Source organism: Budorcas taxicolor, chromosome 1 (genome assembly GCF_023091745.1).
Source record: "Budorcas taxicolor isolate Tak-1 chromosome 1, Takin1.1, whole genome shotgun sequence".
Lineage (NCBI taxonomy): Eukaryota > Metazoa > Chordata > Mammalia > Artiodactyla > Bovidae > Budorcas > Budorcas taxicolor.
Window position 1 is genome coordinate 147,893,482 of NC_068910.1, and position 24,849 is coordinate 147,918,330.

The 24,849-nt window shown below is 34.7% G+C and overlaps 1 protein-coding gene across 3 annotated transcripts in view; it reads right to left on the reverse strand.

The window, feature by feature from the left end:
- Positions 1 to 255: 255 nt before the first annotated feature.
- Positions 256 to 24,849, reverse strand: part of KLHL24 (kelch like family member 24) — a 32,417-nt gene continuing 7,823 nt past the window's right edge. For all 3 annotated transcript variants that reach the window (XM_052639094.1, XM_052639087.1, XM_052639081.1), the window contains exons 3-8: positions 23,351 to 24,331; positions 12,636 to 12,820; positions 11,383 to 11,501; positions 7,829 to 8,017; positions 6,702 to 6,890; positions 256 to 1,051 (exon numbers count right to left, since the gene is read on the reverse strand). In XM_052639094.1, coding sequence (XP_052495054.1) covers positions 851 to 1,051; positions 6,702 to 6,890; positions 7,829 to 8,017; positions 11,383 to 11,501; positions 12,636 to 12,820; positions 23,351 to 24,270 — 1,803 coding nt within the window. In that variant the 5' untranslated portion in view covers positions 24,271 to 24,331 and the 3' untranslated portion in view covers positions 256 to 850. The remainder of the gene's footprint in view (positions 1,052 to 6,701; positions 6,891 to 7,828; positions 8,018 to 11,382; positions 11,502 to 12,635; positions 12,821 to 23,350; positions 24,332 to 24,849) is intronic.

Below are 24,849 nucleotides of genomic sequence, written 5' to 3' on the forward strand. Positions count from 1 at the left end.
CAGCTCTTCTGCCAGGTTTAAGAAAAGGCGCTTCCCTTAGAGGATTTAGAGATGATACATAAATACTTTTGAGAGCCACAGTGGGTCATTTTTCCTTCAAGGGTCTTAGATAACTTTTTCTTAGGAACTAATCTTTAATTTTAATCCCCATTTTAGGGGGACTTGCTTTTGTATCTTCTCCCCAAAATATCTTTAATATAAGAAAGCAATTCTAAGAATGAAGTCACAATAACTTAGTATTTTATGATACTCAGATCATTGTCATTACTCTTTTATCAATTACAGAAAAAAACCATAATAAAGTTAATCAATTTGGATGTATTTTTTAGTGAAAAAGATTTTTAAAACTGTTTTTCCCTCCGTAGAATGATTCTAAGCATTCTAAGCATTACATGATTTGACCTAAATGAAAACTTGTCATGCAATTTTCTACATATATATACACACACATACACACTTATATGACAAAATAAGGAATAAACAGTCTTGCAGATAAACATACATAAATGAAGAGACCATTCACAAATTCCTAAACGGTATACAGGCAAACATTATTTCCTATTTCACATAGGCTTTTTTTTTTTTTTTAAACAAATACGCACAAAGGTACACTCTCACAGCCCAAGCAAAGACCACTATTACCTTCAAAACAAATTTTTTTTTTCCCCAATTACAGAAAAGGCTTTATTACAGTTTAAAAGATTGGTATTTGGGGGAGAAAGGCACGACAATTATTATTTTTGTTTTTTTGTGCATATGGCATAAAGGAGATAAACCAAGTTCCCACTCTGGAGTTTTTAAAACCTCTCATCTTGGATTGCTGTGGCTTTCTGGGTGAGGTACGCTGGCGTCAGAGCTTGAAGCATTTCTCATTATATCTGTGAATAGTCACACATCCGTGATAGGACACTGGCCTGGGCATTGCAGCTACCCCTGTGATGATACTTGTGGCAGGATCGTAACAGAGAATAGTGTCTGTAGCTTCTCCATTTTCCCGTCTTCCACCCAGGATATATATTTTACCATTACATACAGACATACCACAGTTTTCCTGTTGAACCAAATTTTTAAAAAAAAATTAACTGTTGACCTTAAGGAATTTGACAGCAAATGGAAAAGTAAAATTAGACATGCTGGAGAAATATCAATAACCTCAGATATGCAGCTGACACCACCCTAATGGCAGAAAGTGAAGAGGAACTAAAAAGCCTCTTGATGAAAGTGAAAGAGGAGAGTGAAAAAGTTGACTTAAAGCTCAACATTCAGAAAATGAAGATCATGGCATCCGGTCCCATCACTTCATGGGAGATAGATGGGGGAACAGTGGAAACAGTGGCGGACTTTATTTTGGGGGGCTCCAAAATCACTGCAGATGGTGACTGCAGCCATGAAATTAAAACACACTTACTCCTTGGAAGGAAAGTTATGACCAACCTAGACAACGTATTCAAAAGCAGACACATTACTATGCCAACAAAGGTCTGTCTAGTCAAGGCTATGATTTTTCCAGTGGTCATGTATGGATGTGAGAGTTGGACTGTGAAGAAAGCTGAGCACTGAAGAATTGATGCTTTTGAACTGTGGTGTTGGAGAAGACTCTTCAGAGTCCCTTGGACTGCAAGGAGATCCAACCAGTCCATCCTAAAGGAGATCAGTCCTGGGTGTTCTTTGGAAGGACTGACGCTAAAGCTGAAACTTTAGTACTTTGACCACCTCATGTGAAGAGCTGACTCATTGGAAAAGACTCTAATGCTGGGAGGGATTGGGGGCAGGAGGAAAAGGGGACGACAGAAGATGAGATGGCTGGATGGCATCACCAACTCGATGGACATGAGTTTGGGTGAACTCCGGGAGTTGGTGATGGACAGGGAGGCCTGGCGTGCTGTGGTTCATGGGGTTGCAAATAGTCGGACGTGACTGAGCAACTGAACTGAACTGAACACAGTCAAAAGGGAGAAAAGAAATAAGTTCCCTTTTGCCCAACTCCTGCTCTATGTGTGAATACTAGATAAATCTGCATGGGTGAAGGGAGTGTTAAAACAGAATAAATGTCAGTAATTGGGGTCAAGATATGGGCAGCAAACTGGGGGTCGTGGCTGAGAAAAGAGTTTTAGTTAACTTAATGGTAGTTCAACAAAAATATCCTTGAAGAGTTGCTTCTCCTATTATAGTACAGTCCTTTACTATAAAAAGTGTCTATTACATGATCAAGGGATAGGAACATTATTAGTTATATGGGATTACCCTCAAGTTGAACGAATGAATGAGTTATAAGTAGATTAATAAAGCACTGTTACTAGGGTGCCTTGGTTGGGGTATAGAAACTCCCCAAATAACATTTTATAGTTAACTTTCTACACAATGATATACTTAGCTAAATTTACTCTTATCTGTCAATAATATGTATTTTGCAAGGATGCTACTGCTGCTGCTGCTAAGTCGCTTCAGTCGTGTCCGACTCTGTGTGACCCCATAGACGGCAGCCCACCAGGCTCCCCCATCCCTGGGATTCTCCAGGCAAGAACACTAGAGTGGGTTGCCATTTCCTTCTCCAATGCATGAAAGTGAAAAGTGAAAGTGAAGCTGCTCAGTCGTGTCTGACTCTTTGCGACCCCATGGACTGCAGCCTACCAGGCTCCTCCACCCAAGGGATTTTCCAGGCAAGAGTACTGGAGTGGGTTGCCATTGCCTTCTCCATTTGCAAGGATGAGTGATTCTTTAAAGAAAGAAATTACACTAAAACTGTCTATTGCATAAATCTGTTTATGCTGCAGGTCAATTATCTTCTATTTAAATTTCACATTAATTCAGACAGTTATTGTATATTATTATCTTGCTTCCAGATAACCAGCAATGGATAGGTTCTACCAATGAGTACAACAAACATTTTTACTTGATCTGCTATATATAAATTTCACTCTTGTAGAAAAAATTAAAGCTTGGTGGATTTATATAATAGAGGATAGTATTTTTGGGTCTAAAAGAATAAGTGAGTACTTAAAAATGCCTACATTAGAGTTTATATACATCCAGAATGACTTGGCCCATTATCACTGCTGCTACTGCTAAGTCACTTCAGTTTTAAATACCACAAAAAATAATATCCTTAGTTTTCAAGTACAAGCTGGCTTACACTACTGAACTTTATAGTCATTTGGATGATGATTCTTAAGCTATATAATTATAGGATATTGTATTAACATCATTTCTTGAAATAGTGCTCAGAATTAATTGAAACAAGCAATCTTCAAAACTGGTATTCACTCATATCAGGAAATGACTTGCATAGTAGTTTATTTTACTCTATGATAGTCTCAAGAATAATGGCAGCTAGTAATAAAAATAACAATAACACATGAAGTTTTAAATGTTATTTTTCATGACTTACATGAAACACAATTTTAATATTGTAAAACATATCTCTCTCCTTAATTATATTTAAATAATGCTGAATCATTAAAATGCCAACAATAAAGAAAAAGAATCAGATTTCTTTTATTATTCTAAACTTTAACGACATTTTAAATACCTAGTCCACTGAAGAAGGCTAAAAAAATACTTCATCAGTCAGTAAAAAAAATTCCACAATTAAAAAAATATGTTCCTGATGAAAATTAAAAAGCAAAATATGTTTATAATATCAAGTTGTAGGTTTTAGGAATTATGCAATGTCAAAAGGAATGAAAATATCAAGGTACAGCAGGGAAAAACGCTGGGTCCATTATGATCGCAAAAAAAGAGCTCATTTTTTCAGCTCTTTTTTGGTCATTCAATATTCTAAGCACTTAAAAACTGTAACCTTTGACTCAAATAGCTTTCTACCATGAAATTGGTAGATTTAATGAAAGTTGATTTATCTTTTCATTTGATTAGTATTAAAAGGGTAGGCAAAGACTCACAGATGGTTCGAAACTTGCCTATCAATAATACATACATAGATACATTTAGAGGTACTGGCTATAAGAATGGCCCAGGGGAGAAAAGATAATCCCAGAAGTCTCAGTGTTTTTTGTTTCAAGAGATTGACATACTAGTCTTAAGACTTCAATACAGATTTAATATATTTCTGATCTAAATGTTCCTTGAAATTTCTGAAGTCACTATCAGGCACTGTCTAATTAAGGAAAATGTGCCATATATGTCCTCTTGTTTTTCCTTAATTTTATCTCAATCATTTAGTTAAAGACATATTCTTTAGTATATTATCATAGGTGAAATAGATCGCCAGTCCAGGTTCGATGCACGAGTCAGGGTGCTCAGGGCTGGTGCACTGGGATGACCCTGAGGGATGGGATGGGGAGGGAGGTGGGAGGGGGGTTCAGGATGGGGAACACATGTACACCCATGGCTGATTCATGTGAATGTATGGCAGAAACCACCACAATATTGTAAAGTAATTAGCCTCCAATTTAAAAAAACAAACATGTTCTTTATATGCCCTGTGTTATGCTAGATGCTGGCAATTATCTTCCTAAGCTCTGCTATTGTTTTGTATAGTACAGTCAACTTCTCAGTGAATAGTAGCTCTTAGTGAAAATGCGCTATATTTAAAAATATTCACTGTAATAAACCAATTAAAAAAAAGCTTTGGTTAAAAAATTTAGAAGTAAGTGTAAACACTTGTCATATAGCTGGATGTGACCATAACAGGAGTTCTTCTGTGGCAGGGCACATTCTCACCTGTCTCTTGTAGGAGGGCAATGAACTAGAGAACTGCAGTTCATTTTATTTAAATGTGATGTAAGAGGGACAGAAGACTATGTTCCCTTTGTACCATGAAACTGAAGATCCTATTATGTCCCTTTCATCAACTGAGGCAATGTTACTCTGAATACATTACTAACTGGAGACTATATTTCAATGTCAACAGCTTCAGAAAAATAGTGTTATACCCAAACCCTAGTCATTATCCATACAGTCTATATTTCTTATATTGTATATAAAATTGTCTTAACATCAGGACCCTCTGTTACTTCACTCTGTTTACTTATTCAATAAATATTTACTAATAGAGGTTAAGTAGAGTGACAGATCAGAAAGAAAAGGCATTAATTTGGAACAGGGCAATCTCAGATTGTTATAACTATGCAGTGGTCCTTGAAAGACAAGTAGATAAGGTAGAAAAGGCATTAAAGCTAAGCGGACAGAATGAACAAAGGCAAGAACATATACCATCTGGATAGCAAATGCAAGCAACAGATACTAGTGGTAAAATGGGTTAGAAAAGCAAGACATTAGAAGCTTGAAAAGGGTTTCTCCCCCACCTTCCCTTCTCTGGAGAGGGGAGAAGGGCTAGAAATTGATTTATAATTGATTACATATACATGATAAAGCCTCCATAAAAATCCCAAAAAATAGGATGTGGAGAGCTTCTAGGTTGGTAAACACATCCATGTGCTAGGAGGATGGAGCACCACAAATCCATGAGGACAGAAAGTTCTGCGCTTGGGATCCTTCCAGACCTGACTTGTGGGTACCTCTCTATCTGGCTGTTCTTCTATGTCCTTTGTAATAACCTGTAAACATAAATGTGTGTTTTTCCTGAGAAGATTACTGAATTCATGGAGGGGACTGTGAAAACCTTGATTTATAGTTGATTGCTCAGAAGTACTGTTGACAACCTGAGACTTCTGACTGGCATCTGAAGCAGTGGCAGTCTTGTGCAACTGAGTCCTTAAAATCTGAAGCTAACTTCAGGTTGTGTCAAATCTGAATTGAACTGGAAGATGCCAGTTGGAGATGGAGAGTTGACTGGTATGGGAATAAACTCACATATCTGGTGTCAGAAGTGTTATAAATAAGGGAGAAACAGTTTTTTCTATTCCCTAGGTTGTTTGGAAACAGAAAAAGTAAGCTTGGGGAAGAAGGTGAATTCTGTTTTAAGTCTGAAGGCTTAGAACATATTAAATAGGCAGCTGGAAATTTGAGTCTGGAGCAGAGGAGAGAGAGGCTTTAATGGAGAATAAGATTTGAAGTCATCAGTACTGACCAGGAATGGAGTATAAATGGGGAAAAGCGCAGGGAAAAGAGGCTCAGGCAATACCCATATTTAAGGGTTGGGTAGAAAAAAATCAAGAGAACATGAATGAGACTCAGGAAATTATTAGTAACGACCTTTGTGGGTACAACACCTCAAAAGTGGTATGGGTGGAGCCAGATTTCCAGCATCAGGGCCATCAAATATTTTGATGGTGGAAGGAAGGAGGGTAGAATTATGGATTAAAAGGCCAAGGGAATGCCTTTTTGGGGTGGGGTAGAAGCAGAGTAAGAGTACAAATGCAGTGTGAATGAAAGAGAACCAAGTGCAGCCATTTTCTTTACAACAAAAGAACAACATGTTACCTAGTTTCTAACTGCAAAAGCAAAGAAACCAGTTTGGGAGCATTTCTTCTCTTTTGAAATGTACAAGAGAGAGGGATAAGAACTGGAGCAGGAGTCTGAAAAAGGTTAAGGGGGAAAAAAACCCAATAGACATAGTACAATACCTAATTTACCATGGGACAGTAAAAAGTTATTTCAATAATCCATTCCTTGGGAGCAGTTCAAAACAAGTACACCATATGCTATACATGGAACTTCGAAAGAACTGTGAAATAATCTAAGTGTGCATGAAATAGTGTGAAGTTACTGTATATTCATACTGGTACTGTACTCGGTCTCTCCTACACTGATTTTTCTTTTTGTCTGTTTTATGTTATTACCTGTCGGCTGAATGTATTCTGTACATGCATCCAGTAATCTTCAACTGGATCGTAACAGTATATTGCCTTGGTCAGTCCACCAGCAACATATATCAGGTTGTTTAAGGATACAGCAGTTATACACCTCTTGGCAATAGGAATAGCTGCACGAAGTAACCAAGAATTGGTTTCTGGATCATAGGATTGAACCTAATAATATACAGAAATATTTAATTAAAATTTCTCAACAAGAATGCAAACTTACTTAATAAAAAAGTTTGCCAATATACAAAAACATGATTAAAATAAAATTCCATTAATTCATAGAATTAAGGGAGGCTGGCTTGAGAATGAAATATTTGAATTATCAAGCAGAACAGAGTGACAAACAAACAGATTGTTTCTAGGATGAATGGCTAATGGCTACTGGGTTTGCTTTGTTCCCATTAAAATTAACATCTGGATTTTTAAAAATTCTGTTACATAAGATAAGTATGCCTCAATTTGAATACAATTTCTTTACATATTTAGGGAGTCTTTTCTTCAAAAGAATACAAGTGAACCTCAATTTACTACACTTTAAATTATCACAAGTTCTGAATTAATGAATTCTAAATATGTAACATTTGACATTACATTAAAATTTCAGAAAAAATTTATTGATTGACAAAATTTAGTAAACTATTGTTAAATGAATCAGGCATGAGATATTTGTCTCCAGAATAAACAGGTTATTTTCAGAGCTGTCAGTATGGCACATGTTCTATTGTCCCAGGAATTTAATGAACTGCAGCAGCTTTGAGCCATCCTATGTTTACATTAGAGAGCTTTTCTTCCCTTATCTTTGTTCTAAAGAATATTTTCAAAGTACATAGAAAATGACCCATTTGAAAGCAGTGTAACTGGTTACTGTCTCACCCTTTGCTAGTTTACTTACTAACTGTACTCTGAACAAATAATTTTCTGATTCTGTAAACCATTTCACTTTAGTAACCTGAAACTTAATGTTTTCCTCCCAAAGTATAAAGTACCAGACAATTTTTAAAAGGCCTTTCACACTAGGGGACCAAACTACCTACTTGTTAGGCCGTTTGTATTTCTCTTCTTGTGTGTATCAGTGGTTATTTCTGCAAGAAAACATGGCTTACCTTATCAGAACAAGTATTATCATCAGGTCCTCCACCAATCACAAACAATTTGCCTACACAGCTGGTCACGGCAGGAGAACTTACTGCTTCCTTAAGGGGAGCAACTTCAGTCCATCGATTTGAAAAGGAATCATAACATTCTACGCTGCTAAGTCTGTTTTGCCCATCATAGCCTCCAACAACATATACCTACATGTAAAATACATGGAAAAAATCTTAATTATCAGAAATTTGAATTTTTAACTAGTCGGCTAAAAGAATTAAGGGATCTCTTCCCTTTAAAAGTTCCTGGTAACTGTAAATGCAATATATTTAGCTCCATTTCTGGACCTTTTAAAAAATTATCATCCTCTCACTACCACCAAGGAGATATTTTAGACATTTCTTTTCATAATAGCCCCATCCAATGAAAATTTTAATACCACAGATATATTGTATGTGTTTATGTACTATATGTATATCTCTGCTTTATGCACAAAAGGACATGTATAGCTTGAAGTAAGAAGCAATCTTTATCCCATTAGCAGCAATACTACTTGCATTGAGAATTACAGGATTTAGCATAAATGCTCATATTCAAGTATGGTGAAAATATTTGAATATTATAAAGCTAGACTAAAGCTCTAAAATAGAATAAAGCTAGAAACTAAAATACTAGGTAACGATTACTAGACTGTGAGATCTTTGAAGGCAGGGCCTATTTTGTTCTTTTAGTTCCTATAAAGCCTAGAAAAGTACCTGGCACATAATGAACTCTAGACTGTATACTACAAAGAGCTTTCATATACATTTTATTTTCACAAATATGACAAAGTAGGAAAAGTGATCAACAGGCCATTTATTAAATCAGCTACATGCAGAATAATCCATTAAGCATCATGAGATACACAAGAAATCTTTAACCTACAGAAGCTCTCCAGTTTAACATCTACAATTCTTTTAATGAACAATCATCAACTTTTCTCTGCATCTATATCTAACTATTAAGTTCTACAGAGCCTTCTTTCACAGCATCTCTCACATCTGTCCCTTCCTTTTGTTTCCCGCTGCCACTATCCTTCCTCAGGGTCCGTATCATTTCATACCTCTCAATCTCCTCCTGGTCTCCATTCTTGTACTCTCTAAACCATAGATTAATCTTCCTAAAATACCTCATCAATTCCTTTTACTAGTCTAACAATGAATGCCAAATGGTCAAAGCCAAACTTTATATTTACACATTGTCACTGAAGTATGTCCACAATCTATCTTTCTGTACTCTTGCAAATTTCCTCAGCAGCCAATATTACTTCAATTTTGCATTTCTCACATTTAAAATGATCTGTTGATGGGTCTGTTCTCCCAACACCATATAGCCCAGAGAGGTTAGGTAACCTATTCAAGGTCATGCAGCTATGGAAGGGGTACAGAAACTGAGGTATATAGTACTTAAGGGCACAGCTTTGAAGTCAGGAGAGGTAGAGTCCACATTGGCTCTGCCACTGCACATAAGACCTTGCTTGGGCAGTTTACCTATACTCTCTCAAACCATGTCTTAATTTCCTCAGTCTAAAAATGTATACAATAATAGTACCTATCACATAATTTTTAGGGTTAAACTTTAATACTACACTACTTGCATAAACTAAAAATATATGCTATGAGCCTCAAGATAAAAGGCTCCTAGATTGAGAAAATCTGAGCTTTTGCCCCTGCTTTATCACTTTCTGTGCAACCCTGAGCAAATGACTCCATATCTCTGGATTCAGTTTCTTCATAAATTGAAAAAGTTACATTAAATATTTTCTAAGATTGCTTCTTGCTCTAAGATACTATATTCCAAACCATCCTAGGCTTCCTTAACAGTAAACATTTATGCTTTAAATAACTTTATAGGTTTGAATTCAGCCTTGAATGTAATTTTTGGGATAACTGTTTTCCATGAATTGAGTACTTGCTGTGGAAGGACAGAAGAAATCCTTTTATTTTCTGAATTAGTGCTTCCAAGTTTTGGGTAACTTCAAGTCAAGTATACTAATATTTATCAAGTAAATTTGTGTTAATCAATCCATAAATGATGTTTGGAACATCAATCATTTTCATACACTTTTCTATGTTCAGAATAAAGAATTATAATGTTTTTAGTCTGACTTCATCTCTTTCAACCCCTTAATTATTTTACCTGCCCCTTTTATGTTGTTCTTGATGTATAGCTCCCAAAACTCTATTAACAAACCAGTGGTTTTAGAAAATACTGTTAGTATTTTATTTTCATTATACCTACCTTAAGGTCCTCATTATTTCACTAGTTTTGTCAGTGGCAGCAGCACACCAGATCAGTACCCTTAGGAATTAACAGTAGCTTTCAAACTGTACTTTGAGAAGCTCTACAGTACAGAGTTTTAAAGAAGCTTTTGTGGGGAGATAAGAGGGAAGGAATGAGAACTGATAGGTGACTGAGTGGGAAGGGTTCCTGGCATCATCTCTGTTCCAACTAGAGCAGTTCTGCTTTCTCATTGGTGGCTCTAAAATGCCTCCACGAGAGGGCTTAAGAGGTAGCAATCATTTTAGTAGAGGGTATCAGGGGACGAGGGAGCCTGGTGGGCTGCCGTCTGTGGGGTCGCACAGAGTCGGACATGACTGAAGCGACTTAGCAGCAGCAGCAGCAACAGGGGACAAATAAAAAACATTATGTGTGATATATTCAGTTTCTTGTGATAACCTATAATGGAATATAATCAGCAAACAAAACCCCTAAACCACGAATCACTGTGCTATACACTTGAAATTAACACATACTGTAAATCAACCACACTTCAAAAAAAAAATGTGCAAGCCAAGTATGTTGCTTTTACTTAGACCGCTCAGCAATCTGAAGTGGCTTTGGAGGAGCTGATAGAGACGGAGGCAGGAAAAGAATCCAAGTGAGTCCTTGTTACACAGCTGTATTTTTATCTGCTTTGTGTAACAGCTTTTTATATTAATTTAACTTGAAAAAACTGGTTGTAGTTGCCACTAGTCTACTAGTGATTCTCAAAGTTCCTAAGGACTTTGAATGGTCCAGAATCAGATTATATGTTTTTTATATTTATTAGCTGCAGCCAGTAGTAACTTTGCTTTAAAATAAGCTGGTGAGTTTATCTTAACACTTATTTGCTTTGTCCCTACTCGTACAAATAATAAAGATAAAATAATATGACTCTAGATAAATATATCTTGGCCTGAATGCTGAAGTCAGTAAAAGGAAAAAGACTGCTTGGATTAGACACTAGCCTGTTTTTGTACTTGATGTACTTCTTTATTTTCCAGTGCTTCTCAGGCATTTAAAAGCCAATGGTGCATTAGAAAAGAAATGTGCTGCACTGCTACGAATTCCAAGTTGGGAGAACAAAATATCCATTCAAAAGTACAGTGTCAAATTGTTTATATCTTCAGTTTATGTACTGAGGTTAGAAATGAAAGGAAATACAAGCTGAGTCCAAAATACCCAGAGGGTGAGTAAAATGAAGGATTCATCTGTGGTATTTATTCTGGAAAGGTACCAGCAAATAATAACAAAAAGTGGTTTCTCTTACTTTACCAAGGAGGACAGCCATTTTGTGACGCCATCTGCCTTTATTTAGAGAAGCAACTCTGATCCAAATATTTAACTGTGAGTTATAAATCCAGACATCACGTCCATTGATTCTTCCACCTATAAATGCAAAACATTGCACAAACACTAACAAGTATATCACCAAGGGATCTATGCCAAAGGCATAAATAATGAAAACTCTGAAATATTCACCCAGTCCAAGAATTTAAGGATTCAGTTCAATAAATAAAACAAAGACCCTTAAAACTTCAAATGGCAATAGATCACAGAGCAGATTTAACCTTGTCTATTGTTATTTTGAGAAATAATCATTACATGCCCCAAATAATAAAATGTAGAATGTGAATCTTACTTTTCTAATTTTAACGTAGAATAGGAGAATTTTACAATTTTACTATTCTACATTTTATTCTGTGGTAAACTTGGACAAAAGAATTATTCTAGAAAGATTTTTAAAAATCAGCCATTTTTTAAAAAAGTATACCACTATACAAAATAATGTGCTGTTATATTATTCAATGTATAATAACAGAGTAACCTGCGAAACTGGTAAAATTGTTTAATTAACAAATTTAAAATTATAGACACTGTAGTTACACTTTGCATAAATCTGTCACATTATTGTCTGTTGACTTTAGACATAATATATCACGTATTATAATGAAAGTTCAAGTTAAGAATTTTAAGAAAAATCTTATTTCATAAACTTTGGGGAGAATTCCAGAAAACATGGGTGGATGAGAGATGCTTAACTCTGAGCACTCTTCACTTTATATACTTTACTGTGTTCCTTAAAGTAAACAAGTTTTAAAAACTGTACATATTCTCTATGCATTTGAGAGCATTTAAACATAATATGGCCTACTGTACAGTACAGGATATTATAGTCAATATCCTATGATAAATTATAATGGAAAAGAATATGAAAAATAATATATATGTATAATTGAATCACTTTGTTGTTCAGTAGAAATTAGTAACAAGAAATCAATAACATATATTTTAAAAATATGATATGGTTAAGGACATTTTCTGGTGAATCTTTTGTAAATCATTCTAAATTATCTTGTACCTGTTTTTAAGAACAATAAGTCAGTTTCAGTTTTATTTGTTGTATAATATGATCTGATTAAAGTGGGCATCTCTACTTTCAGTCTTTTGAGACACTGTCATGGTTTAAAATGGCCAAGCTGTGATTAAATTAAAAGTAGCTACGCAACAATTCTTTATTACCTGAAACAAGAATGTCATTCCTTAGAGCACAGACTGCATATTCTGATTTGGTAAATTCGGGAAGTTTAGCCAAAGACTTCCACTCTCCTGTTACAGGGTCGTAACACTCAGTGTATGGAAGATTAAATCCTCCAACTCTTTCACAGCCTCCAACGACAACTATCACCTCAGAATAGCCAGTTGACCTAAAATAATTATTATAAGAATGCATAAATAACAACACACACGCCATTGTTTAAACTCCTAAAAGCATACTGTTGTCATAAAAAAAGTGGAACATTATTATAAACTTAAGTTTATTTTCTGAGTATGTGCCAACCAATAGAGGCTATCAATTATTTACTTTGAGAACATTTATAAGGGGTTTAATAACATAATCTTTTCACAGAAAACTTCTATGGGTGCTTTCTCCATGAGTAGCAGTCCAAAGATTATACCTAATTGAACTGGAACCCTGGTAATATTAAGGATGAGTTTCAAATGGAATCTTAACAGCAATTCAGATAAGCATAACCACACAAGATAAGACAATGCACTTTTTTAAGTGTAGGAAAATGGTGCTTTTTCATCAGATTGTTAGTTCTAAAAAAACAAATTCACAGTACAATTTAAGTATCCTTTAGAGGAATACATGTATTTGTTCAGATATCATTTTGAAAAATAAATTTTTTTTTTTACCGCACTACACAGCTTTCAGAATCTTAGTTCCCTGACCAGGGATAGAATCCACGCCCTCAGCAGTCAAAGTGCAGAGTCCTAACCACTGGACTGCCAAGGATCTCCCTAAAAATATTTTTTTTAACTTAAAGTAAGGTAATCCAACTCAAAAGGCTAGGTGGTCTCCAAAGATGTTAACAGAGCTTTATTATAAAGAATGCTACAGGAAAAAGGCAAGATGAAAAACTGTACAAAAAGTCTGATCAATACTATGTAATTAATGTGTCTGGAGAGATCACAGCAAAGTGCTAATGTGTGGCTTCCTCCTTTATATCAACACAAATTTTCAAAACAGTAATGAGCACTGGCTACTTTTAGAGTGGAAAAGATAACTTTCAAGTGCCCTAAGGGAATCCTGAGGTTTCTGTTAATTACAGGCTTCTTTTACTTTGTAGTTTAAACTTAAGATAGAGACAGGAAAAACTAAAAGCTTAGCCAAGCTTTCTTTTTGTTCATAAGGCTCATGGAAATAAAAAGTCTTGTAATTACATTTTATGGCTGCTACAACATTAAATCTCACAAACAAAAATTTTAACAATCCCTCTTCTCTTACTTAAATGAGGGAAAAAAGATCAGGTTAAAACACTTATGTGTAGTTTTAGTCAGTGTGATGTTTTACAATTTCACTAGGAAAAAACAGAATTGAGCAGCGTTGGTATATCCCTTTGATAGAGCTGCTATATTCTAGCTATACTTGCAGTTATTTCAACTAACAATCATTCACCTAGTCAGTCCATGCCAGGCATACTTTTTCCATTATAAAATCAGAAATAAATATCATAGAAAAGAATTCTGTCCACAGATGCAATAAAAATTACTTTTAAGAACCCAGAAAATAATATAACCCTAATCTAGTATATAGTAAAATATTATCAGAAGGACTCAAATACTATCAATAATATTTACTATTTTCCAAATAATTCCAAAATGAAAATATTAAAAGTAAATAGTAGATAGTACCAGTTACTTAGTAGTATAACTAATGACCAGAAGATATCCTTCTTTCCATATTAGTATTATTTCCTTAAATCCTACTTAAAGTACTTCTAAGACAAACCCATGGGATAGTCCTCAAAGTCTTACCTATTGATTGAGCAAAACAAAAACTGCTAAATACTGTTACTGGGTTTGAGTCACTCATAATAGTTTCAATACAAAATTAAGGTAATTTTGATAGAATTTTGTTTTATACTTTCTTTGGGTTTCCCAGGTGGCACTAATGGCAAAGAACCCGCCTACCAATGCAGTAGATGTAAGAGACACGGGTTCAATCCCAGGGCTGGAAACATCCCCCAGAGGAGGGCATGTCAATCCACTCCAGTATTCTTGTCTGGAGAATCCCATGGACTGAGCCTGGAGGGCTACAGTCCATAGGGTCGCAAAGAGTCCAACACGACTGAAGAGACTTAGCATGCATGTTATAGCATTTTCCTTGTTTTATACTTTCCCTTTTCTTGAATTTGCTTGGTTTCCAAGACTTCTTAGCCCAATAAACATACATTGTCTGTTTTGCACCTTGGGACAAGAAGAGAAAACAGCACAAAAAGCTAATGGCTAAAACATTTAGTCTTACTAAATCAAGGATTATTTCAGTGCCTGTGTCTATTTATCTGAAAGGATCAGCAAACTAGTAGTTTTGCCTAACTGAAGGTCTCATTTGGAACCAAATGGCTTTTAACTTAATTTGAGACAAGTCTGGTGCTCTCATTAGAGACTATTAACTCAATATAATAGCTATTTTTATTTCTTGAGCTTGGAAAAATACTTATCTCAGGCAGGAAGATGATTGCCTTAAAGGAAATGAGTTGCTGCAGCTGATAATGGTGACGGGAATAAAAAAGCAGCCAAGATGATAGTATAGGATGAATAAAATTCTAGATACCCATGCAATCTATTTTTAGAGACTATGTTACTTTATTAACCTTTTAAAGTGAAAATTCTCATTTTCTGCTGTAACAAACTCACAAATATTCACAGCTTAAGTATTAGCAGTATTAAGTCTTGAGTATTGAAATTTGGGTATTAAGTCTCACCACTTGTTCCTAGGAAAGTGCGACAAGAAAATTATTTTTTTCCTACAGTGGTAAATATTTTTTCAAAAGTCATCATACTCTTTTATCACAAACTTGAGAAAAGGTTAAATTAAAAGATCATATTCCTTGATTTATGTGAAAGGAAAAGAAATATTCTAAACCATATGAACAAAATGTATAGTAATTGCCAGGTTCAGTTAAGAACCTCAGAAAGATTTGCTGGCCAAAATAACAGACCTTCTTACTGTCAATGCAAACATGCCAGGGACAGAGGAACTGCCAAATTAATTTTATCAACAAAAAGGGGTCTAAGGGTGATCCTTGGTAATAAGAAAAGTGACTGAATACATTTAGAAAACACAAAAAGAAATGTTTCCATATAGTGGGAAGCTGGAAGGAAGAAGGGAGAGATATTAGTGACACAGTCTATTCCAAGACTCAAAAATACCTGAATACCAAGTCATTGCACCAAAATAATGAATTCAAATAGAGATATGAGACTTTAAGCCCTAAAGAGACAAAATGACTCCACACAGTACTAAACTCAATGTATTAAAAGAGGGGATTGATTAGCCCTATATACAATAAGTAAATGAATGAACAAATGAATGAAAGAGTAAGTAATCACAGAGGCAAACATTTTCTGTGTCCATTCAAGTAACTTGTCTAAAGGAAAGGAGAAGCTTAGCTAAGCTAACTTGAACATTACTGGTTCTTTGGTAAGAATATTTTATGGTGGGTGAGACTTCCTCACACTATACTAGCTGGGAAGAGTCTGGTTCTAAAGGTCTACTAGGTCTCTTTGTCTAGATTCCAAACAACCTTTGAAAACGTTGGCTTCCCAACTGGTAAGTTGCCCACAGTAAGAGAATATGCTGGCTGCATTGACTTAAAATATCTTTTGACATTTCCATTTGAACCATTCCATTTTTTGGAACAGTTGACAGTTCCATTTCTTATTGCAAATAAATATATATAAACTAAAATATAAATGAATTAATCAGTCCCTCATGATTAATGTTAAGTCTGTCCCTGATAGTCTGATCTTACTGTATCCAAAAAACAAAAGTTCCTGAGCCTAGAGGAATCACTGGGTATGGTTCATCAATATAAATGTATATAAATGACCCCATAAAGAGGCTTATGACAGCCATAAACCATACGGCTTTCTAAACTTAATGAGGACAGTTTCAACTTGTGTGGTAAGGCTTTCCACCTGAAACTGGAATAGGCAAAATGGGTTCCATAAGGAAACAGTTGTACCAATTGAAAGATTCAAATATTTACTCTTAAAAACAAGCAATTATTTAAGAATTTATTATCAGGAACTACAGGTATGCTTATATAGTCACAAAGATATTTATCTCACTTACTGGTAAAAAATCAGGAAGAGTTTAAATGTGGGTGAGATGGTTATGGTACTATAGATTTCATGTCATGAAAATGTTTACCATATATTAAATGATAACAGCAGACTACGATATGAAATAGATTATAATTTTGTAAAAGAAATGATAAATTCTTAGAGAATAAAAGGGAAGAATAAAGCCGAATGCTATAGTGTTACCTCCTAGGCAGAAACATGGATGTTATTTTTTGTTGTCTCCAATGAACACAAATTACTCCATCCCTTCCTCTTGCCTCAAGTTAAGAAAGAACAAAGGAGAAAACCCACACCTTACTATTAATAGCCACTATCAGCTTGTCTGCTGTCACATATGGGACAAGAATTTCAGCTATCAATTTTCTGCTACATGATCCTACTCCAAGGCCACAGGTAACTCTCCAGAGAAGGCTGTCTGGATCAGAGATTAACTTTCCACATGAGAGGGAGACATTCAGTGTCTCTGGACTGACCTTGTAATATAGAAACCAAATCCCATGAATGGTCCTATTTAACCAGACTAGTGAGAGAGAATAATGAAAATATGCAGAGAAAAGCAGAGGCAAGAGGTAGAGACAGGGCATGGCTAGATTTCTGATGGATTTTCAGTAGCCTGTTCCAGTCTTCTTGTAAATCCTGTTGACCTTCTGCCCTTAGGTTCTACAAGATAACGCCTTCTTATACCCTTTTAAAACATCTCTCTCCCTTCTATGCCAACGGTGGTTTCAATCACTTCCAGTCAGAATTCTGATACACTAGAGTCCAATGAAGTGGAGAAAAAAACAACCTATAAATGGTTTTCAAACTTGGAAAACCTCAAACTTTCACATGAAAGAAATGCGAATCAAGATTATGGGACACATGCTCATTATTAGAGAAACGCAAATCAAAACTACAATGAGATATCACCTCACACTGACGGAATGGTTATCCTCAAAACATTTACAAACAAGAAATGCTGGAGAGGGTCTGGAGAGAAGGGAACCCTCCTACACCGTTGGCGGAAATGTAAATTTGTACAGCCACTATGGAAAACAATATGGAGGTTCCTTAAAAAACTAAAAACAGAGCTACTATATGATCTTGCAATCCCACTCCTGGGCATATATCCAGAGAAAAACATGATCTGAAGAATACATCCAACCCAATGCTCATTATATAGTAACTAATTCTTAGACAAGAGTAGTAGGAAGTATTAGAAGAAATAACAATTAACAACATTGTTAATAATCGACTATATCTCAATACAAAATATATATCCCAATACAAAATAAAGTTTAAAGTTTGAACGAAAAAAATTATGGAATACAAATTTTCACTTTTCCAGAGTAGCAAAAATTTACAAAAACTATTAAAATACTGTATAAGGAAAGGAGTGAAGAAATGGGGATTTTCATATTTTTGGAAAAGTATAAATTGGAAGTCAATTTTTATATCTTGGCAAAGTTTTAAAAATGTACCTATTTTATGACTGAGTGATTTCACTTCTACCAATTTATGCTAAATTTATCAGACATATGTATAAGAGTATTCACTGAGCACTGTTTGCAATGGAAAAAAATCTAGAAACAACTTAAATGTACATCCTTAAGAGAGGGATTAAATAATTTATGGTATCCATAAATGTGATACTATACAACTCTTAAAAAAGAGTGAATTTGAAATTTTCCATAATGAAGAGTTAAAAAAAAAAAAAAGGAACAAAGACCTGTATGTGCTGATATATAAGAAACTCCAAGATATTTTTAGGAGATAAAAATGTACTACCATCTGTATAAAAAATAGTAGGGACACGTGTACACAGAGACAGACACACACACACTTCTGTATACAAGGAATATTTTTAAAAGAGTGAAAAAACTGGGAACCCTTTGGGGATGAAAGGGTTATATATACACACACTGATATATCAAGGGTCAGGTAGAGGGAGACTTTGACATTACACAGTACTTTAATATAAAAATGCATTCAAAATAACAATGAACTAACATGTATAAAAATGGTAGACCATGAATCCAATATAGCAGATATCACTTAAGAGAAACAGAAACTCAGAACATTGAATTCTAAAATAGTATTTCTTTAAAAAAAACTTAACCTTGGTCTTCTCGTTGATTTATTCAATAAAAACTTGAACCCTGTCCTCATTATGGCAATAGGTTCCTATTTTCATTATATAGTAACTGCTTATTAGACAAGAGTAGTAGGAAGTATTAGAAGAAACAAGTACTTAATTAACCAATTCCAAACTCAAAATGATGAACTTATTAGACCATAGCTATCTCTACTGTTTAATGGAGTGTTGCAGATTTTTTCCGTAGATATGAACAGTTTATACTTAAACCACTTGATAGCAAGCATTTATGTCTCTCAAACTATATTTCCTATTCTTTAAAAGTACAGTGCAAATTTTAACTGTATTTTGATTATTCATGAAACTAGCAATAATTTTTATTAAGCATTTTTGTGTCCAACAGTAGGCTATGCCTTTTTCACACAGTAGTTCTAATCCTCACAACAGTCCTATAGGGTAGATGGTATTATGCTTATTTTACAGATGAGGAAGCTGACACATACAGAAGTTAAAGTGCTTGGCCCAATCTCACAGAATTAACTAGTTATGCAGAGGTAGGTTGTAGTTCAGGTCTCTCTGATTCTGAAGCCAGTACCCTTAACACATCATGAAGCTTGCACTAGGTGTTTACTAAAAACTTACTATACCTTAGTATAGAAATTTAAAGTTGCATAACATATATTAATAAAAACAACTATTCTTAAGCTTTTTACTTCTGTGATAGGTCTCCACTACTTTTTCTTTATGGACACAGGGTTTACAACTGGCAATACTGATTAGCAAAGCTTTTACTGTCTTCTGTTCTACGTCCTCTGTCTAGAAAACTGCCATCACACTCTTTTTTTAGTTTAAAAAATTTTTCACACTCTGTTTTTAATACAGTGTATCTTGGGGTTTTCTCTGTCATTTAAGAGACACATGGGTATATACAGGTGTCACTGTCCAGTATGGCTTGAGCTCTGGAGAATATCTGGCACACAATAAACACTAAAGAAATATTGGATGCTGTGAGAGTATAACCTAACTATACAGTGGTGGGTTTGGACTGTCATCGCTCTAATCAAGAGCTAATCTTTATATCACTAATGGTAAAACAACCAGTTATGCTGTCTTTCTCCTAATGTACATACATTACCTAGAATGAATTCTAGCAAAAAAGTATTAACTATTCACCATCGAGCTGAAGCTAACTTTCAGTTTCCAGGAAACAGCTAAATGCAGCTAAGTGATATCAAAAGGAAGTGACCAGACGAATACACATTGTGGAGTACTTTTCTGGACAACTTGCCCATGAACGAGTAAGATTCATGAAAAAGAATGAATGCTTTGGAATAAGAGACTTCATGGAAATAAACAGATGCAATGATCCTGCACTAGTCCTGGACTGGATTCAAGTTCATTAAAAAACAGCTTGGAAAAGACTGGGGGAACATGAATATGGACTGGTATTAAATATTATAAAAGAATTATTCTTAACTGTGAGATTTATTTTACCTATGTTATTGTTTTAAAGATGCATCTTCAAATATATATAAATGTATAACTATACATATTATTTTAAAAAAAAAACATTGGCTGAATGATGGAATAAATGAATGAATGAATGAATGAAAAAGCCTGGGGTAGAGATATAGTTTTCATAGTCAATAGTAAGCATGTTAATCAAAACCATGAGAATAGATGTGATCATCTAGGAAACTATCAAGGCAAGACAACGAGATGTGAACCAAGAGAATATCAACATTTCAAACAATAGACAAAGAACTATCAAACTGAAAAAGAGTACTGAAGAAGAGGACCATGAGGGAAATTGTACTCCTGAAGCTATCAGAAGAGAGTTTCAAGAAGGATTTAAGCAATTAAAAATGTCAGATCTGAAAGAGAGATCAAGGTGAATAAAGACTGACATGAGGCTAACAAAGAACAAATAGATGACCTGACTGAGAGGAGTTTCAGTAGAGTGACTGGAGAAGTCAGAATGAGCTATAGTTGAAGAAGTGGAGATGTCACTTCTCTTACAGAGAAGTTTGTAGTTTCTCAGAAAGATGAGAACCTCTATAAAGAATACATATTGTTCAGATAGGGAAATTCCTAGTAATTAGTACTAACATGTAGTAACAGATAAGTGGAGGACAGAATATAAAGGACAAGTGATAGCAGAGTTGTACAATAAAGCATTCCTTTATAGAGTTCTCACGTAATTCATAATATAAAATTTATATAAAATAAATATCTGCTATTATACTAGTCTGAAAATTCAATATAACTACAGCTTGATTTTTTTTCTACTAGTCTCCTAGAGAAAAGTGGTATCATAATCTTATATATACAGATGTGTTTCACTGTATGAAATGGATTGGTTCCCTTAAAAATAGGATGTAAAATTGTATTTTTGTAAATTGAATAAGAAAATCAGAAAATTCTCTAATTATAACCTGATTTTAATTACCTTTAGGCTGCACTCTGATTTCATTCTGGTCATATCTTTATAAGTAATTTTAATATAACCATGTTTGACCCCAAACCATTCTGTCTGCCACAGGGGATTCTGTTTGGAAAAATGTACGACTCTCCCCTTGGAGAGATACAGTTTGTCCAGAAAAGTTCTGGAACAGCCCAAAAGCTGTTTAGTTTTCCTAATTAATATATTTAAGAACTCTGGTCTTTCACATTCTTAAGCTCAGCTGAAGTCTCTTAACAGTCCTAAAAACAACTTTTAAAAAATCAGTATATTTTATAGAATAAAATTTTAGTTTTCTAAAAACTAGTTAAAAGACTTTGTTAAAAGACTAGGAGTAAAATATTTTATATTTGTTTCTTATAAAACAATTACTTTTAACTAAAGTCAGCTGACTGAAGAAAAAATGCACTCTAAACTTAATATACAAAGAAATATTACATTAATTTTTGTAATCATAGTTACTCAATGTTGTATCCCATTTGTAAAAAAGTTCAGACTGTCAAGTACTGGAAGTTTTCTTAAAGTGGGTCATACTAACACTACCCTATAGCCATAATTCTTAAAGCACTTCCTATGTACCACCTTCTATGCTGAGTATCTTAAGACTATTGCATTTAATAATTTCAACGGCAAAACCTGTGAAATAAGCACTATTTATCATGAATCTCATTTTACTTATGAGGAAACAGATCACATCTTGTTATATCCAAACTCGTGTAGATTTTAAAGACAGGTCATAATATGCTGAATTATAATTAAAAACATGAGCTCTCACAACATGCTGAATTTTAATCACATTCCAAAACACTGATAATCAAAATTAATGCTAAAAATATGGTTTAAGAGCTATGCTATAATAGATTTATAGGCAAAGTGAAGATAGTATGGGAAAATAAATACCAGTCTCATAGCAATGTGAATATGTTTAGCACTATTAAACAATAAAAAAATGGTTAGGATGGCAAATTTTATGTTATGTATTTTATATCACACACATAAAAAAGTCAGCTTTATTAGAAAAATATTTAAGATTCTTTACTATGTCTCACACAGCCAATTTTTGCTTATTCACCATAAAATGTTTAATATTATTCCTTCCATTCTTAAGGCACAGAGATTATTTTTCCATAGTTTATGAATTAAAATCTACAGGTGTTTTAAATGGGTCTTCCCTGACAGCTCAATTGGTAAACAATCCTCCTGCAATGCAGGAGACCCCGGTTTGATTCCTGGGTTGGGAAGACCCCCTGGAGAAGGGATAGGTGACCCACTCCAGTATTCTCGGGCTTCCCTTGTGGCCCAGCTGTAAAGAATCCTGCTGCAATGCAGGAGACCTGGGTTTGATCCCTGGGTTGGGAAGATCCCCTGGAGGAGGGCATGGCAACTCACTCCTGTATTCTGGCCTGGAGGATTCCATGGGCTGTATAGTACATGGGGTTGCAAAGAGTCGGACACGATTGAGTGACTTTCACTTTCAAATAGAGTTTTAAATATAGTAACTGTGGCAATGAGAAAAGATCTGAAACCTTGATTTTACATCTGAGAATCCCCTCAATGTGTATCAACTTACTTGATCTCTATATTTCATGTAGCCTGTTAGGAAAAAGGTTAGTCTGTGAATACACAAATTGTTTTTTATAAGTAGAAGCAGTCCAATAAACTCTAACACAGTCTTTAGTTACTTAACATCCAAAGATTTTTTGGGAAAACGTGGAATAAATTTGGTACCCTATAAAGGTTAAGAAAAATTAACCTTTTTAAGATAGGTTAAGAAGATATAGTCTGAAACATGCTAGCTGCAAATACCCTTTGCAATACTGTCTCATAGCTCAGAACAATAACGAAAAGTGCTACTGGTGAATCTAGTCTTCATTGGGAGAAATTCTAATGAGTCATAATCCAAAACAAATCTCAAATTACATAAATCCACAAGTAGATGATACATATAAATGACTACATAGAGATTACACTCAGGAAGCTTTAAAATATTTAAAAAAAACAAAAACTTTTGCTAATTATGTTGTAGTTAATACGCATCAGTCTTACCTGCGCGGCCTAGTCCTTGGAGACATCATTTCATTCCCAAGTATGTGGTACCGTCTTGCTTCATGCAACAATTGATAGCACTCAGGAGAATTCTGGATCAACTGGTCCACCTCAACTGTTTGAACAAAGTAGTTGGGATGCAACAGAGGGAGTCTCACATGAGTCAGGAGCTCATGTAACAGTGGTCTTCTCAGATCAACAGCGCGATAGACCCAACGCATGACGGCTTCAAAAACCATCTCCTCCTTGCCAATAACCAGTTCATCACTACAAATATAATCAATCAGTTCATCTTTGTCAAGTTCAAGAAATTCTTCATGCTGGGACACATCCTCAAAAGTCTGTAATGCAAAATTCTTGCATTTTGTAAAGAGTGTTTTGAGGGAATGGGTATCAGCAAAGCGCTGGATTCCTAAGCAATTACAAGGATCAAGTTGCTCCTCCAAGAACTTGGCACATGCATCACGGAGAACACTAATCTGAAAAAGGCTTGATGTTTCAAAGAGATACTGTACATTCTCTGTAGTGATCTTCACTTTTCCAGTATAAACATACTGTAAAAAACATTCCATAGCTTCAGCTAAAATACCATTGATCTCAACCAACATTTCTCGGCTTTCCCTGTGGTCATTACAGAACATAGCTCTGAAGTAGCTACTGCAGGCTGAGAGAACAGCTCTATGGCAAGGAAATTCTTTTCCTTCCACACAAATGATAACATCTGTGAATAAACGACTATCTCGAAATTCATTAAATATCTGGAGGATGTTTTCAGCATGGGATGATCCTGAAGAGAAGTCAAAAAACTCACGGCCTGTCAGAGATTTAGGGTCCATTTCAAAAACTTTACGCTTTGTTGCTGGTGAATCACGCACCCCGAGATCCTCTCTGTTTAGTCTTCGTCCCAATATTAGTACCATTGTTACATCAGTTGACTATATAATTGTTGAGAAATAACTGTTACAGATTTTCTTTATGTGGCTAAAAGTAAAAAAATTAAAACATTTCAATATGTAAAAAGTTTTAGTACTCCAATTACATAATTTCATTTTGATGTAAACACTACAATAAAATTACATAATCTATTTCATACAGGGTATAGAGCACTATCTCATTTTGATAAAGATTGATAAAAAGTTATACAATGAAAACATTAGGGGTAATTTGCAATAGTATTCCTTAAACCCCCTAATTGAAAGGATACTACCTACTTTGTGAATTACTAATATATTACCTTCTGTTTCCCTTTTACAAACTGGGTTTCATCTACTGAAGGTAGAGCTATGTCAGAATGCTGTACGACACAGAACTTGACTACATTCAAATCTTAATATAGATACTTATTATTTTAATATAGTGCTGCTACAGAAAAATTCAGCTATATCTATCAATGGCCTTTAAGAACAGGTATGCTATTTGACCATTAAGTTCCTTTCTAGCAATCTACTGTAAGGAAATAATCAAGATTATATGGGAAGAGTTACCTACAGATGTTCATT